Raw genomic sequence first — 17,169 nt, forward strand, 5'->3', positions numbered from 1 at the left:
TGAATGGAGAAAAGCCTTGGGTTGTACATGCACCTCAGATAGTGCGGAGGTCGGCTCCTTATTGTGCCGGGGGGATAAGTGGCACTGCAATCCTGAAACTGTTGTGAGGCATGAAAATGGGTTGGGGGAGGGGAAGGTGGGAAAGAGCCGTCCGTTTGATTTTTGTGCACAGAGCGGGCTGGCTTTGACACTGTGTTGTTTACAGACCAATTTACTGGACAGGCAATGCTCATGTATGAACCAATATCACTGTACCCTTATTGTGTATCTTCTGCTTTGTATATTGCCATTGGCCCGCATTCCACAGCTTATCATTGTATAAAAGCAATAAACCGTTGTTTACAAAATAAATCAAATCTGTGGTTTAAGGAGAGAATGTCATTTGTGTCGGACTTAATATACTTATGTCCACGGTGGAAATGTTTGCTAATAGGGAGAACATTTATAGGTTATTATCATGCCTAGGCACAGACTGTACATCTGGACTTTTACAGGTGTTTGAACTGGCCTCGTGTTGCCAGCTCGATTTTTCTTTAAACCAGTCATCCTTTGAAACTTATATGACAGGTTAACTGTTAATAGTTTTTAAATGAGCTTCAAAAAGTATGTTGACTCTCCCATTCTGTACTAATCCATTCTGCAAATTATAAATGGCTGATTGAAAAACCTTTCTTTCAGATGTCTTAAGGAGTACCGGAGGTAGTCCATACAGTGGGCTGATTAACAGCAACATGGTGCCAATGCATCCAGCTTTCCACGGTGAGTGTTGCTTTTAAACTGTTGCTGCTTATCACAAGATGGCAAGAGTGAGGGACAAATACTTTTTGCAATGATCTTTAAGCATTTGCAGCTGTTAAATTGCGGGCGTAGCCTTTCTATTGACTTTCCGTGAACTTGTTTTCTCAACAATTAAAACAAACAAAATTGGTGTGGGTTTTATTACCCATCAACTGCAAAGTATTACACACTTCAAATAAGACTAAGAGCTAAATTTAGAGATTGATGGATGCAGGATATTTTCTAAAATGCGGCAGATGTCTCGTTCTCCCTATATAGAGTGCATAGTGACCCTAAACGCTCTAAAAGGGGGAACCAGAACATACTCAGGTTTTGGGCGGTTGTCTTGGATCTGCTGAACTCTAAATAGGTCTCTAAGTCTTAATTTTAAGTTTGATAGCAAACATTCTACTAAATGACTTTCTATTAGATAGATCCTTGTCACTATTTCTAAACAGAAGTCAAATAAATATGCAAAGGGGCATCGCATAGAGAAGAGGTCAATAATCAAACTTTAAAAATAAATAAAAATGAGAGCAATATCTTAATAGCTTTTGAAACCCGTTTTAATATGGTAAAACCTGCTAATACCACAGATGTTTTTACAATAATACTACATTCATTGTTCTTTATATTCATGTATTAACTAATATTCCCATATTGTTAATAATGATTTTTTCACTTTGCACTTGTTTTGCTGATGTTCCATGTTTGTACATAGCAAATAACACTTATAACCATCACCCCTGTGTTGATTACCTTTATTTTTTATTCATAGACTCACTCTTCCTACATTGATTTAGGCCTGCAGCACAAAGACTGCATGGACATCTCTGCAGGACGTTCATTAAGTCACTGTTCTAACTCACCGTGATCTTCTTCAAACTTAGTTACATAGCTTTAACAGTTAGTAAAACAAAATCAATGTGTCAATTCTTTTGAGATAGTTCATTCTGATAAATTTGATTTCATCTTTATTTGACCTATATCTAAAGCCTTTGGGAAGGTTTACCTGAAAATATTGGGTCAAGTGCAGAGATCAGAGAAAGGTTCTGCAATGGAGTGCACATCACTGATTGTTCCATTTCATTATTCAATGCCTCTGATGCTTTTGACAGTCATATATCTGCTTTTGTTCTGCGCTGCTACAGAGGCTGTTTCTGAAGTGTTCACACCAAGTGATTTGTGTGACCACTGGGCTACACATTTTGCCCCAGATATCTCTATTAATGTTGATTGGGGTGCTGCATTTATACAAGAGGGCTCCTTTGGTGGTGGGCTAGATCTGCTGGTGCTCTTTGAGAGTCCTCACCAAAAACATATTGTTCTGTATACTTCCACTGACAGGTGGGTAAAAATGGAGTTGCAGGGACAGACGTGGCTGTCAGCAGCCTGGGGATGCGCATGATACTGGCAATTTTGGGGCCTGGCCAGGCCATAGAAGCAGGCACAGTGTCCCTAACTTTGGTAGTGGGAGTTGCTGCTCCCTCTGTCCTCTCTGGTATGGTTTCATTGGTTTGGAAGGCGGCACTGGCAGGTGTCATCGGGGCACATAAACAACACCCTTGAACCTCACTTACATCCAAAAACTGAGTCTTTGGAGGGCAGCCGACAAGCTGACCAGAACTGCACTAGAACTACCACTACAAGGATCTGCAGTAAACTCTCCATTCCCTATGCCTCCAATACCCAGTAAAATCAACACATTTGTATCTCATTCTTGCCATCTACTGGGCTTGAACCGGATTGTCATTCTAGTAAAACACATGAGATCAGTGCAACAAGACAGTTCACAAGACATCCCTAGGTCACTCAACCATCACCCTGAGCGCACAGATACTTGGTGTATATGTTATGGATCACTAGGGCCTGTTCCTTTCTGCCTTACCAAACTCCAAGGATCAAGCTTTCTTCGGTGTCACCTGCTTGTAAGGTTGAAAGCAACTGTGAGTTCTGTAACTTGCACACTATGGCTAGAGTGGCAAAGGTACAGTGTCAGCATTAGAAGGGCTTTATACAAGCCTGTGCTGAGATTTTACTGACTTCAAATTTGGCTCTGCTTTTCTACCCAAGGGAGCTTCCCAGAGGGTACTGATGCAGATGGTGGCTGTTAGAAATTAGGTTTCTGGTTGGCAGTCAGTTTACACTCTGTCCAAGCAGGGACCCTCACTCGAGTCAGGGGTAAGGGAGATACACACCTAGGATAACCCTGCTCACGCCTTGGTAGCTTGGCACAAGCAGTCAGGTTTATCTCAAAGGTAATATTTAAAGTATTTGCACCAACTCTCAGTAGTACAGTGAAAACACCACAAAAGAGACACAACAGCAGTTTAGAAAAATAGCTAATCTGTATCTAAAACAAGACCAAAATGACAAAGATCCCACATAAACCAGCAAAGTTACGACTTTTTAAATTAAAAGGAGTCTTAATCCATAGAAATCAATGGATGCGTTGCTTTTACACTAAGTACCTGGTTTGCATCAAAAATGAAGCTGCACGGGCGAACGTGCGTCGGAAAAGTCAGCAATGTATTGAATCCTTACTTGCAAGTGAGGCCTTGCACCGTTTCTTCTCCGTTTGGGTAGGCGATGGATCGTTTTTCTCTACTGCAAATAGCGATGCATCAATTTCCAGATTGGCAACCTCGGGTCCGCGCAGGTTCACTGTTGTTTTGATGCCCAGCGACGATGCATGCAAATTTCCGGCACAAGGTGATGAGTCGTGCTGCGTGGGTGATGCGTCGACTTTGGCAGCTGCACATGGGTGTTGCGTCGACTTCCTAGCCGCGATGAGGATGGTGCGTCGATATTTCAGCCCCAAAGCAGGTGCTGTGTCGATTTGTCTCCCGCACGGTTCCTGTGTGTGGGTTTCAGTCTTGGTTCCACCACCTTCTCCTTTCAAGGGCCTAGGGACTGTAGTAGACACCACTTGGCAGGGCAGGAGTCTTTGATAGCCAGGGGGCAATCTCAGTCCAAGCCCTTGGAGACACTTCACAAGCAGGAAAACACAGCAGAGTCCAGTCTGTCCTCTCAGGGGCAGAAGCAGCGACTGCAGGCCAACCCAGCAAAGCACACTCACAGGCAAAGAGGCAGTACTCATCCTCCAGCTCTTCTCCATGGCAGAGGTTCCTCTTGATCCAGAAGTAATCTAAAGATCTGGGGTTTCGGGTCCACTACTTATTCTCCTTTCTGCCTTTGAAGTAGGCAAACTTCAAAGGAAAGTCTGTGTTGTACACAGTATCCTGCCTTGCCCCAGACTCACACTAGGGGGTTGGAGACTGCTTTGTGTGAGGACAGGTACACCCCTTTCAGGCGTAAGTGTCAGCTCCTCCCTCCCCACTCTAGCCCAGGAGACTCATCAGGATATGCAGGCTACACCCCAGCTCCCTTTGTGTCACTGTCTAGAGGGAATTCACAAACAGTCAGTCTGACCCAGGCATGGATTCCACAGGTAGGCAGAGGCACAAAATGGTTAATCAAGAAAATGCACACTTTCTAAAAGTGGCATTTTCAAACTGACAATCTAACAACCAACTGTACCAAAAGACGTATTTTTAAATTGTGAGTTCAGAGTCCCCAAAGTCCATATCATATCTCTATCTACTCCCAATGTGAAACAGTACTTAAAAGATATTTAAAGCCAGTCCCCATGTTAACCTATGAGAGGGATAGGCCTTGCAACAGTGAAAACCGAATTCGGTAGTATTTCACTGTTAGGAAATGTAAAACACATCAGTACATGTCCTACCGTTAACATACACTGCACCCTGCCCATGGGGCTACCTAGGGCCTACCTTAGGGGGGTCTTGCGTGTAGTAAAAGGGAAGGTTTAGGCCTGGCAAGTGGGTACACTTGCCAGGTCGAATTGCCAGTTAAAAAACTGCATACACAGACACTGTAGTGGCAGATCTGAGCCATGATTGCAGGGTTACCCATGTGGGTGGCACACTTAATGCTACAGGCCCACTAGTAGCATTTGATTTACAGGGCCTGGAGACCTCTAGTGTATTTTACTAGGGACCTACTAGTAAATCACATATGCCAATCATGGAAAAGCCAATTACACATACAGTACACAGAGAGCACTTGCACTTTAGCACTGGTCAGCAGTGGTAAAGAGCCCAGAGTACCAAAAACCAGCAAAAACGCAGTCAAGCACACAGTCAGAACACAGGAAGTAGGGGCAAAAAGATAGGGGAACCACACCAAGAATGGTAGGTCTAACAGTGGTTTAAGTGAGAAATGAAGACCCTCTATTATGGGATTATAAAGCTGAAATACTTGTGACAGGCCAGCCGAAATACCCAACTAACTTAATCATAAAGTCCAGTAATTCAGACTTCTCCAAACTTTGAGCAAATTTTCTCTCTTTTGATACTGCATAAAGGAGTGACAAGCACCAACTTTAAGTTGATAACCAATGGCAGTGTCTTGAGTATAGAGGCATTTAACTATCCAGGCCAGCTCTTTGCCATCGTCGTTGAACAAGTGTTACCTCCACTATTGATGAGCTGAACTGCAGAATCAAAGATCTCAGTAACCTTCAACAGAAGAAGAACCTTAGCCTCCTTGGCATCAAAGGAGGATCTGAAGAATTAAAACCCACCTTTTGAGATCTTAGTTCTGTAGCAAACATTTCCGAAAGAGATGTTTATTTACCAAAGATGTTCACAAGGCATACTACTTCCCATTCAAGAGTATTACACATCAAAAATATTCTAGTGTTCTTTTTCAATGTGTGAAAGATTAACAACCACAGCATGGCTTGGTTAGATGGCACAATACAATAACCATGTTTTTTTCTACAAATCAGTCTTTGGATGTCACGCAATTGAGCGCTGCTGGCAAATTCATTAAAACCATTAAGAAGAGTAACACGATGATTTGTTTGTAGGAGATAACTGGGCTGAAATCATGTATGCAGGCTACACCTAGTTTTGTACGATGAAGGCCCAGGCTAAAGCAAAGCTCCACAGCATACAGACAACCTCGATCTCTGACACAGAAATGGATGCGTTCTCTGATGTCGAGTAATACAAGGGATGACTGGTTGACTTCTGACCTCTTTTACTTTTTCTTTGCTTTTTTCCCTTTATGTTTTTCCAGTAGTGTTAATAGGTTTGACAAGGCTGTTCTAAACTTCATAATGATTATTGACTTGATGTTTGTCTGCAAACTACAGATATATTAGGGTAATGTTATATATTTCACATATTGTATTCTCTGCTCTGTTTGGTCTCTGAAATTGTCCTCACTTATTTCTTCTCTAATGTGGTTCTAGGAGGGCAGGCCAATAGAATACATCTGTACTGATAATAAGAGTGGAGGCATTGTGATTGGGAGTGGAGGTGTTGGGGGACCTCCATTAGTTCATATAACTGTTATTAGGAGCCAGAGCGTGGGTATTGCTTCCCCGTAGGAAAGGAGGAGCAGTGGGGGATTAGGTTCATAAATTAAAGAAAGTAACAATGGAGCATGAGGTACTCCTTTACAGATCAAGTAAGGCCATGTTTTACAAGTTGCATATTAATACTCAGGTTGTTAAATGTCTAAATTGAGAAGTCTAACAAAAACAGGTTGGAGCTGAGCTGCACCGTAATAAGTAGTATATTACTTGCTATCAGGAGGCTTGATTCCTCAGTTTTCTCACATTTCTTTCTCATACAAATATATATTTAACCATGTAAATGCAAAACAAGAATATTAACTATCTCTCATTCTTACAGTCCAGCTAACAAGCAACAAAATTAAAAGGACGAGATATGTATCGGGTATTAGAAGTAAAGAAAATACATTGTTTAGGAAAAAGACATGCAAACATCATTACAACATATACACTAACATTTCCTTAATACTAAGGGCCTCATTGCGAGTTTGGCGGAAAGAATTACTCCATCAGAAATGTGACGGATATCCCGTCCACCATATTACAAGTATCATTATATCCTATGGAACTGGCAATATGGCGGATGGTATATTCGTCACATTTGTGACCGAGTAATCCCCCTCGATCAAACTCGTAATGAGGCCCTAAGTGTCTGTAATCCATTGAAGCTAAGTCAACATTGAAAACTTATATTACAAATGATGTCAAAAATGGGTTTTCTGAAATGTAGGTAACATATTGGTTGTCGTCAATGGTTCAGAATATTGCCTTTAATATTTTGCTCTGATAATATTGTATCAAAACTGGCAACAACCAAAAGAGGACATGGTTAGTATATACAAGTAAATACAGATTTACCATATTTAATTCTACATACACGCACCTTGGTAATATATGAATATAACTTTAAAGGCGACAGATGTGGAGTTGAGGACAGTATAGTAAATACATACTTGCCTATATATCATTAGCTTGTTGATATTTTGGTTGTGGTTATATTTGCTACAATATTATGGGGGCACAATATTAAAGTGCTGCTATTCTGTCATACAAGCTAACTGTCACAGATCTAGAAATAAAAGCAGTGAGCTCATTATGTTTCCTCTAACGGTGCTCCTTGGGCTGCCACTCAAGCATTTGAACAATTTCAATGCTATTTCATATATGTGAACCTCTGCGTGTCCTGACACCTGAATACGTGTTCAAACTCGCAGAACCAACTGTCAAAGTTCATTCTTACAGAATTATCTCCTGTTGTATATAAGCAGATTGGGAAGAGTTGCCTTTGACAATCCCCTGGAACTCATTATCCATTTTGCCTGAAGATGGACTTTAGAAAGTATCATAGATGTTAAAGACTTACCTCTTCCCCCTAAGTGTATGACACTGTATAAATGCTTCTGACTCTCTTCCTACATTTACTTTCCTTTTCCCCCACCCAAGTATCAGACTGAAAAAACTATTGACTGTGTGAGTGTTTTACAGGAACAAAAATGAAGCCCATAGGTTAGATACACTAATAATCCACACTATAATATTACCAAAGATGCATTATCTGGTATCATGTACTGCATCTTACGTATACAAAACAATTAACAATACTGCTGTTGATGTCCTTTAGCTTTCAGTGTACTGATATGGTTGACTATAGTCTCTCAAAAATGTTTTGCCGGTCCTTCTAATGCAAGACAAAATAGGATGTCAAAGAAACTAAGCACCATTTTGAGATTTCCCATGATATGTTAACCATGGTTAGCACTCTGCGTGAAAATGCAACATTTATTAATTAATCGTATCCAAATCCCATAAACTGCATTATCTTACTTTTCATTGTAATTGAATCAGTCTGATGATGGTCATTCATTCAAAGTACGACTCATTCTCCCTAAAGTATAGTAGATGGTACATTCCAGAGGTTTTATTTGATTGGCTTCAACATCTTTGAAGTCATGAGAGCGTACTTCAGTTACATTAGTAGTACCTCCATTAGTGTTCTGGTTTGCTGGACTTTAACTCCAGCTAACAGTTCACAAGTCGGTATTTTCTGTCATTTCTAACCCACGCAGTGGCATAAGAAACATCCTCTTTATAATAAGCATTTTCCATAACTGTATGGTTTCAGTTCCATTTTCAGATTGTGGTGTTCTTAAATATTTTAGTGTTGTAGTGCTATGCTGCATCCCCACACCACACTGGAAATTGTGCAGCATTAAATATGTAGTTTTGAAACAGAGCAACACACTTCTGAACGGCTTCAAGTTTTAACATTGACTGTTTTGCAGTAATGCCTCCTAAGCATCTGTGCTTTGTGAATGAACAGGGTTAGTGTGTAGAAGACGTCAATACTGATACTAAATGAACTTGAGTAGTAGTGGTGTTCAAGTAAAGCTTCTTGATATGTAAGCTCAAGAAGTGGTTATCCTGCCCAAATGTTGGGGACCATATTATATAACACAACAAACCACATGATAAAAAAAAAAGGTTACTGTCCCCAATTAAAGTAGCTAGGGAATTACTGTGTGCTACACCGGAATATGTAAGTTGCAGGTCAGTCCAGAAGATGATACACACTTCTTTGTAACGTTGCCTTCATAAAGTGCAGTCAGCACACTGTTGAGGGTTCTGCTTACCCATAGGTCGCACAAGATTACGCCAAGGAATTTGTGGGTTGGCATGAGTTTTTTTCATAAAAGGATGCAGCCACTGTATCCACCTCCCTCAAAAGGCTTCTAAGTTAATCCAGAAAATTTAAAGAATGAATGTGTTGGCCTCGATGTATAGCCCAGCACTTACAACAATCTTTCTTGTGGGCACGTTCTCCATTGCACACTGTTGGCCTCATGCTGAGTGACCTGCTTGTGGAGTGCAGTGTTGTGGCCTAACTGTGAACAACCCTGAAATAGGAGCCTCTCCATGCCACATGTCCTTTCATGCATGGAACAAGTGCAGTGAACCTAATTTCATTTGCAGTTTTAACACACACATGCAAATGCGTGAATACTCCCTTGTCAATGTCTCAGTACTTAAATGAGGGCTTCAGCTTTGAATCCGAGATCTTGGTTCCTTCTACTTTAATGCAAATGTGAGTTGAGCACACAAATACTAGTGGTTGTGGGAGTCTGTGCTGGTTTGTGTATCCAGCTAACGTGATAAGTTCCCTGGAGTTTAAAAGTAAGTGGTCATTGTACAGGAGATAGTTTGGTGTTTGATGTTGTATAAACCTGTATGTGTTATATCAATGCATTATGTTTAATTTTCCTCAATAAATATTCTTCTTTTTCTCTCAATTTCATTCTAGTGATATGGACCTACTTTCATGACTCCCTATTATTCAAATATGCCATAGAAAGAAATGGTGTAAATGTCATAAGTGGACCAGTGTTTGATAATAATTATGACGGTCTGTTCGATTCACTGAAACGGTAAACACATCTGTTAATTCATGCTTTACCCTTTTTGAACTTTGTCAAACTACAACTTCACATTTCATTTCTAACATTTTTGTGGTCCTATGGATTGCCCTTTCATCTAAGCACGTTGATAAAAACACAAATTGCAAGTTCCGGAAACAAACTGTACTTGAGGTGACAGAATTACTGCATTCGAAAAGGTCACTCCTTTTTTGAATGAGTCATGTACAGTATTGGTGGTAATTCCTGTAGTGTTCAGTATAGAAACCTCATTGATTCTCTTGATAGCTTCACTTCGAGGCACTCTCAATCTTTGGTATTCCATTGGCAAAGCTAATGAACGTACCAATCACATGGCACTTCCTGTCTGCTAAATGTCCCGTCGCAATCCAAAGAAATTTCTTTTGAGCATTACTAGCTCATATGTAATTACAAATAACATCCTAGAGATGAACATTTTCTCTAACATTATGCCAAATGGTTAGGTGCAGTATCTTCAGGGTATTCTGTCTTTATTTCATTATTGTCTGGTTATAAGACTATTTGCTCTTGCAGTGCTTGAATAATGTGTTTAATAATATGAAAAGGTCTATTTGGTCTGTTAGTGCCTGTGTATTAGGTCTACTGTGCTAAAATAAAAGTTCAAACTATATTCCAAGAGTGCCATCTAAAACCCATCACATGCTTAAAACTGCACCAGCAACTGTTAACATGTGAGATCTCTTAACTCCTTAAATCTCACTAAGAGGGCATTAAAAACAATACCCATGCCTCTAACCGTCAACATATTGGGCTTTCGACATGTTCCAAGGAGCACTTAAAAATGATCTGCTCTTTTAAGGACTGATTGATGCAATTAGAAATTCTTATCATTACAAACGCAGGTGTACATACTCCCTTATACTTTGTGTTGATGTTAAAGTTAATGTCGTGTATAAAGGTAAAATATGATATGCAATGTTGAATCTTGGTCCCCCTCCTTCCTCCCTGCAAAATTCCCATAGTGAAGGCTGCTACTCTTAACTTACTACTACACAGAAACTCTTTAGTTACAGCTCCATGTTTTCCCCAGCTCATTGCTCCAGAGCATGGGTACTCACAAATGTTTTGCTGGGGGCCAAAATTACAGTCTGGTTTGTGGCCGAAGGCTGCACCGATGGGCTTGTGGGGGGAGGAGGGCTGCGGGGAGGGGTTGATCCAGATGTTAGTCTGTTAGCTTACTTCTGAGTTTACTGTTCAACAGTCCCCTAGGGGAAAATGAACTTTCACAAACATATGTTGACCCAAAAATACAAATTACTTTATGGGCTACTGTGAAAATAACAGGACATTTGCCAGAAGGCACAATGTTCAAGAATTCTTCTGGTGCCTGCCCCAAAAAAAGATGCTTCGAGAGCTAAATTGTGCTGCATGTCTATCAGCTCCATTTGTGTTTGCACCCTTTTCATGCCAAAAAGTTCAACAACATCAATATTTTGTGCGCTCAGCATTCAGGGGTTTTCAACCAGCAGGAACAGAGGGGTGAGGGCTCTGAATTGAGAAAATCACCTTTTTATCTCCTCAGAAATTTCTGCAAGATATGCGCCAAGGTTTAGCATTGGCAGCATTTCTTGTGCATTTGGAAACCTCTCAGTCACAGCCTACAGTTTTGGGAAGTGGGTGAAGTCAGCAACATCCAGTTGTTCTTTGAATAGCATAAGCTTTCTTTCAAATGAGTAAATACCATTAATCATGGACCACACAAGCAGCTGTTTACCTTTCAGCATTGAAGTGTGCAAATAGATCTGAAAGAAAATGGAGCAATAAAAGCCATTTCACATCCTTTAGTTCTGGGAATGATTGACCTTTACTGTTTACAAAGTGTTCAATTTCAGGAAGCAAAGCAATGAACCACTCCGGAACTTTCCCTTTGCTTAGCCATCACACTTCAGTGTGCATCAGGAGGTCTGTCTATTCAGCTTCAGAATCCTGCAGCATAGCTTTGAAAAGTCTAAGGTTAAGGGCTTTGGCACAAATAAAATTAACAATTTTTACTGCAAGTTTTAGGACATTTATTCAGGTCTCCATTCTTCAGTTTTGCACACAAAACTGCCTGATGAATAATGCAGTGGTAGTCTATCACAGTCTGTCCGGTAAGCTTTTTTTTCAAGCAGATACAAAGCCTCTGTCATGGCCTACCATGGCAGGAGACCCATCTGTTGTGATGCTGACAAGAGTGTCCAGTGGTATGTTATATGTTTCAAAGTAGTTGCAGATGCTGTCCAGTATATCTTCTCCTCTTGTGTGTCCTTGCAGTGGTAGAAGGCACAAGAGCTCCTCTTTGGGGTGAAACGATTGATCTATATACCTCACCAAAACTAATAACTGGGCCACATCGCCTAAATCTGTGGAGGACTCCTCCATGGCAATGCTGAAGAACGGTGACTCTCTGACTGCTTTGATCACCTGTTCCTGGCCATTTTCACCCATTGCCTCTATTCTGCGTGCACAAGTGGAATCCAATAGCTGTAATGCATTGATTTATTTTACAATGCTGGCTTTATTGCTATAGTTTTCAAACAAAATTTTATCTGCTAAAAGGAAACATTTCTTCACCAGCTCTGTCTCTGTGAATGGCTTCTTATGTTTGGCAAGCAAGTAGCATATTTTGAACAATGCTTCTGTAACAGCCTCAGATTCCTTCATTTGGCAAAGGAAGAGCTTCTGCTGGGAAAGAAGAGACTTTTGCTGAACGCAGTTTTGACTGCAGTGGGAAGTTCTCAGTATATCTTGCGTGTTGAGTTTTGTTGTGCCGTTCCAGATTATGGCCCTCTTTATGACATTGGTGGTAGATCCCGCTTACGGCTGCGGTGACAGCCGCCAACATACTGCCGCTGTGGCAAATATACGTTCATCTTTTTATGACACACACTCACCAATCCGACAGAATACAGTCACATACACAAATCCGCCAGCCCAAAGGTCAGTGATAAAGTGGCGGTCCCAACACCCATACCGTTACGCCAACAGAACAAGGTCCATCACATTATCACCCACAAATCACCATGGCGGACATTGAACAGCGGTAAACTATTGGCAGTATACCGCCGGGCTCAGAATGGACACCCAGATATAAAACAACACCACATTGACCATTACTAAAGGCACACACATGCCACTCATACACACACCACACCCACACCACTATAAAACACACACCCACATTACCCAAAACCCTTTACGAATACAAATCATTGCCACGAGACTGACACCAAGACCACTGCAACAACTAAACACACACACCACTTATACCAATACATCCCTCACGTACTCCACATCACACACCACACCACACCACATTTCTCAACACACTCTCACCAACACACACCACACAATGCCCATGTCCCCACAAAGGCACCCTCATTTCACAGATGAGCAAGTCTTGGTGTTACTGCATCCTGAGGGACTCACTGGAGTAGCCGGAGGACTGGACACTGGTAAGTCAGCAATTATCACTTATCACCTCCCATACCTGCATGCCATCTCACCCCCTCACCCCCATCACTCCACTGCATCCCACACACTGCACATATGACTAACCCCAATACCAAGCCCTGCATGATATACCAATGCATGGACGGCCCTCCCAGCCCTGCATGGACACCCATCACCAAAGCATGCACAGCAAAGGGAGTCTAACAATCCCACAATACATCACCATACACAAGCAAAAGGTGGCAGGGCAATACCAACGATAGAGAGGAAGCCAGGGATGTACAATATTTCACACACATGAAGCATAATACATCACTTACATCCCCACAGGTACCCCAGCCAATGTCAGCGGAGAAGAGGTGCCATGACTACCCAGTCCCCCAACAGAAGATGCCCCCAGTGATGACAGTAACTCTGAACTTTAGGATCTGGATGACCTACCTGGCCCGTCAGGGACCACTGGACAGCTGGTCATCCAAGCCCACTCACAGTCCACCACAGAGCCTCTCCCATCAGGATCCAACACCACAGCACCCACCCAGCGTACCCACACCCCTGTCCCCAGGGCACGTCAGTCAGCAGTGTGCCCACCTGTACAGGGACCCCTGTCCACACCTCGCCCCAAGACCCTCATGGACCTGGAGTCAGTGGCAGTGGGCACACCATTCAGGGGACAGAGGCACAGGCCAGCAGGGACACTGGGAGGCCTGCTGTGCACCAGGGGGAGGACAGGACCAGGGAACCGACTCTCCAGGAGGCACTCGCAGAGATCCTGGGAGCCTACCAACATTCCCAGGACACGATGGGCCAGATTCTTGACAATGTGCAGGAGAACAGGCGGTTGCAGGAGGAACAGTATCAGGGGATTAGGGAGGATGTGCAGGCCACCCTCATCTCCATTGCAGGGGTGCTGACAGACCTGGCCAACATCATGAGAGAGGCAACAGCACATCAGTGGGCCCCTACCACTAGCCAGTCCACTGATCAGCCCTCCACTTCCGCTGCAGCTAGTGGGCAGTAGGCCCTGCCACAGGACCCACAGGCCACCAGCACCCCTCCCCTGCAGAAGGTGAACCACCCCGCAGACATTCCCTGTGAACCAGACAGAAGCTAGAGACAGTTGCCAAGACCACTGCCAGAAAATGAGACTCTCCTGATTGTCCCCCTTGTGCCCCAGTCACCTGGTCCATTTTGAACTGCCTTTGTTCCCCTTCCTATAGCCCCTTGGGCACTGCACCTGTGCTACCAACAGACTGGAACAATACCCTGGACTTTCCTCCATCATCACCCTATTCCTTTGTACTTTCCCCTCAATTTCTTAGCACTACAATAAACACCCTTGAACACAACTTGGCTACTGGTGTTTTATGTATTGAAAATGTGTATTTATGGAAACAGTCGCATCTAGTGCAAATAAACTGTACACTGTGAAAGCATAGAATTAATGTCCTGTAGCTGGCTGTAGTCAGCACATCAGTACACAGTTGTTATATCACCAACATCTGTAAAAAGTCAAACCATAGGTGACAGTAAGTTGAGATGCAAAGGAAGTTAATGGCATCATGCTACAGCCACACAGAATACACCAATAGTCATAGGAATGTGCAGTTGCACTGTCTCACCTGTGTGTCATTGGAAGTACTGGCAGATAACTGATATTCTGTTGTCCTCATCCTCACCCTCAGCCTCTTCATCCCCACTGTCCTCAGGGTCTGCTGCTGCCACAGGGGCATCTCCAGTCTCCTCCTCCTGCAGAAAAGGTACATGGCTGAGGGCCAGGTTGTGCAACATGCAGCATGCCACTATTATCTGGCAGACCTTCTTGGTTGAGTAGCACCGGGATCCAACTGTCAGATGGAGGATCCTGAACCTGGCCTTCAGGAGGCCGAAGGTCCTCGCGATGATCCGTCTGGTTCGTCCATGTGCCTCATTATAATGTTCCTCAGCCCTGTCCTGACATTCCTCACAGGGGTCAGCAGCCACAATAGGTTTGGGTAGCCAGAGTCACCTGCAAGTATTGAGGGACAACATTTAGCCTTGCACAATCCTATGGGGTTAACACCAGAAGGCATAAACCAACATACAGTGGATGGGGACCAAGGCTCACCGATTAGCCACACCCTGTGCCTCTGTAGTTGGGCCATCACATTTGGGATGCTGCTATTCCTCAGAACAAAGGCATCATGCACCGACCCAGGATACTTAGCATTGACGTGGGAGATGTACTGGTCCGCCAGGCACACCATCTGCACATTCAGTGAGTGGAAACTCTTACGATTCCTTGACACCTGTTCATTCTGAGCAGGGGGAGCAAACGCAATATATGTCCCGTCAATCGCCCCAATAATATTGGGGATATGTCCCATTGCATAGAATCCGGCCTTCACAGTGGCAAAATCTTCCACCTCGGGGAAAGAAATGTAGTTGCACATGTGTCTCACCAGGGCAGACAAGACTCTTGCCAGCATGATTGAGAACATTGGCTGTGACATTCCTGCTGCCAAGCCCACTGTCACTTGGAAAGAACCAGTTGCCAAGAAATGGAGCACTGATAGCACTTGCACAAGAGGTGGGATCCCAGTCGGATGACGGATAGATGAGATCAGGTCTGGCTCCATTTGGGCACACAGCTCTGTGATTGTGGCCCTGTCCAGTCTATAGGTGGGGATAATCTGCCTGTCCTCCAGTCTAGCTAAGTCCACAAGGGGTCTGTACACGGGGGTATGTCTCCACCTCGTACTCATCCGCAGCGGTAGGTATCTAAGGGACACAAAAGTGAGTAGGATGTCACAATTGAAACAATGGAACCACAACTTCCGTATAATTGGTGCACTTATGTAATGGGACAGTGTTAATGGTGTGTTATGTCCCAGTCTAATCTGTGATGCAGTTAATGTCGATATGACTGTCTCCCCCCCCCTGAAATGGTGACCGACTGTCCTGTATGTAGGTGGAAGTGAGGTAATTCTGCCGACGTTGGGCGTCGTGGTGAAAGGCAGTCTTGCACCACCGTGCAATTCCTCATTGGATAATATGGGGCTCTATGGAGGACAGTGGCCAATGGGGATCTGCACCACGGACGTGACCGCCATTTTCTATCTGATTCCTCACTTGTTTTCTGACCTTCAACAGGAGAACACCTACACTGTGTGTGCTGCTGTGACCTGTGTCTGGAACCCACCATGGCCCATGTGACTGGGGAAAGGGCCCCTGCCTTCACTTCGAAGAGTTGGATCGATAGGTGGATGGGGTGCTACCCCAGTACGGACTGCTGTATGGGCCTCCAGACCAACAGGTGAGTACACATTGGGCACGATGCATGTGGGAAGGATGCCTGGGGGATGTGTGTGCAAGCATCGTGTCATCAGGGGTGGCGGGGGGAATGTCTTGTGGTGTTGTACATGGTGTGCGCTGGGTGATGTGTGTGCCAATGGTGATGGAAACAGGTATGATGGGCCATCTGTGTGACAGGCTGGACTGTTTGTTTAATGGTGTTCTCCTGTATTGCCTATGGGGGTCTATGGCAGGCGGAGCACCCACTGTCGAAAACGGTGGGATGACCTGAGACGCTGGGCATGGAAGACTGTGGAGACCCAGCTGCGGATGGCCTCCCAACGAGGAAGGGGTGCCCGTCGGATCCTGACCCCCCTGATGGCCCGTATACTGGCAGTGGCCTACCCTGAGCTGGATGGGCGCCTGAGGGAATCACAGCAGCCACATGGGGGTGAGTACAGTGAGTATCATTCCAAAATTTGGCAGGTGGGGTGGGATCCGGGTGGTGGATGAGTTAGTGGGTGCCCTTAAGGCCAGGCCAGACACTGCCAAGTGGGTCAACTCTAGGGTAATGGGTGTATATCAAATGCAGGTAACCTAGCTTGTGAGCATTCCATTTCAGGCAGGGCTTCGTGGGTACCAGGAGGAGTGCAGTTGGCGGTGTGTGGCCCTCATCTTGCCTTAGCATCTAGCCTAGTGCTTAAGCCTGTTCCCTGTGTGTGACTGTGCTGTGTATGCCAAATGTGGTGTTGGTGCAGTCATTGACCCAGTGTTTCCTTTTTCTCTCTCCCCCCCGTTTTTTGTTCTGTCATCCTGTCCTTGTGTGCATTAGCATCACCTGGCGGATGA

At 43.9% G+C, this 17,169-nt stretch overlaps 1 protein-coding gene across 1 annotated transcript in view; it reads left to right on the plus strand.

Moving 5' to 3' along the window:
* Positions 1–17,169, plus strand: part of ENPP1 (ectonucleotide pyrophosphatase/phosphodiesterase 1) — a 486,681-nt gene that overhangs the window by 436,806 nt on the left and 32,706 nt on the right. Inside the window, exons 22-23 of the mRNA XM_069235163.1 lie at positions 679–759; positions 9,462–9,585. Of these exons, the coding sequence (XP_069091264.1) occupies positions 679–759; positions 9,462–9,585 (205 nt within the window). The remainder of the gene's footprint in view (positions 1–678; positions 760–9,461; positions 9,586–17,169) is intronic.

The sequence above is a fragment of the Pleurodeles waltl genome, chromosome 5, assembly GCF_031143425.1.
Source record: "Pleurodeles waltl isolate 20211129_DDA chromosome 5, aPleWal1.hap1.20221129, whole genome shotgun sequence".
Classification (NCBI taxonomy): Eukaryota; Metazoa; Chordata; class Amphibia; order Caudata; family Salamandridae; genus Pleurodeles; species Pleurodeles waltl.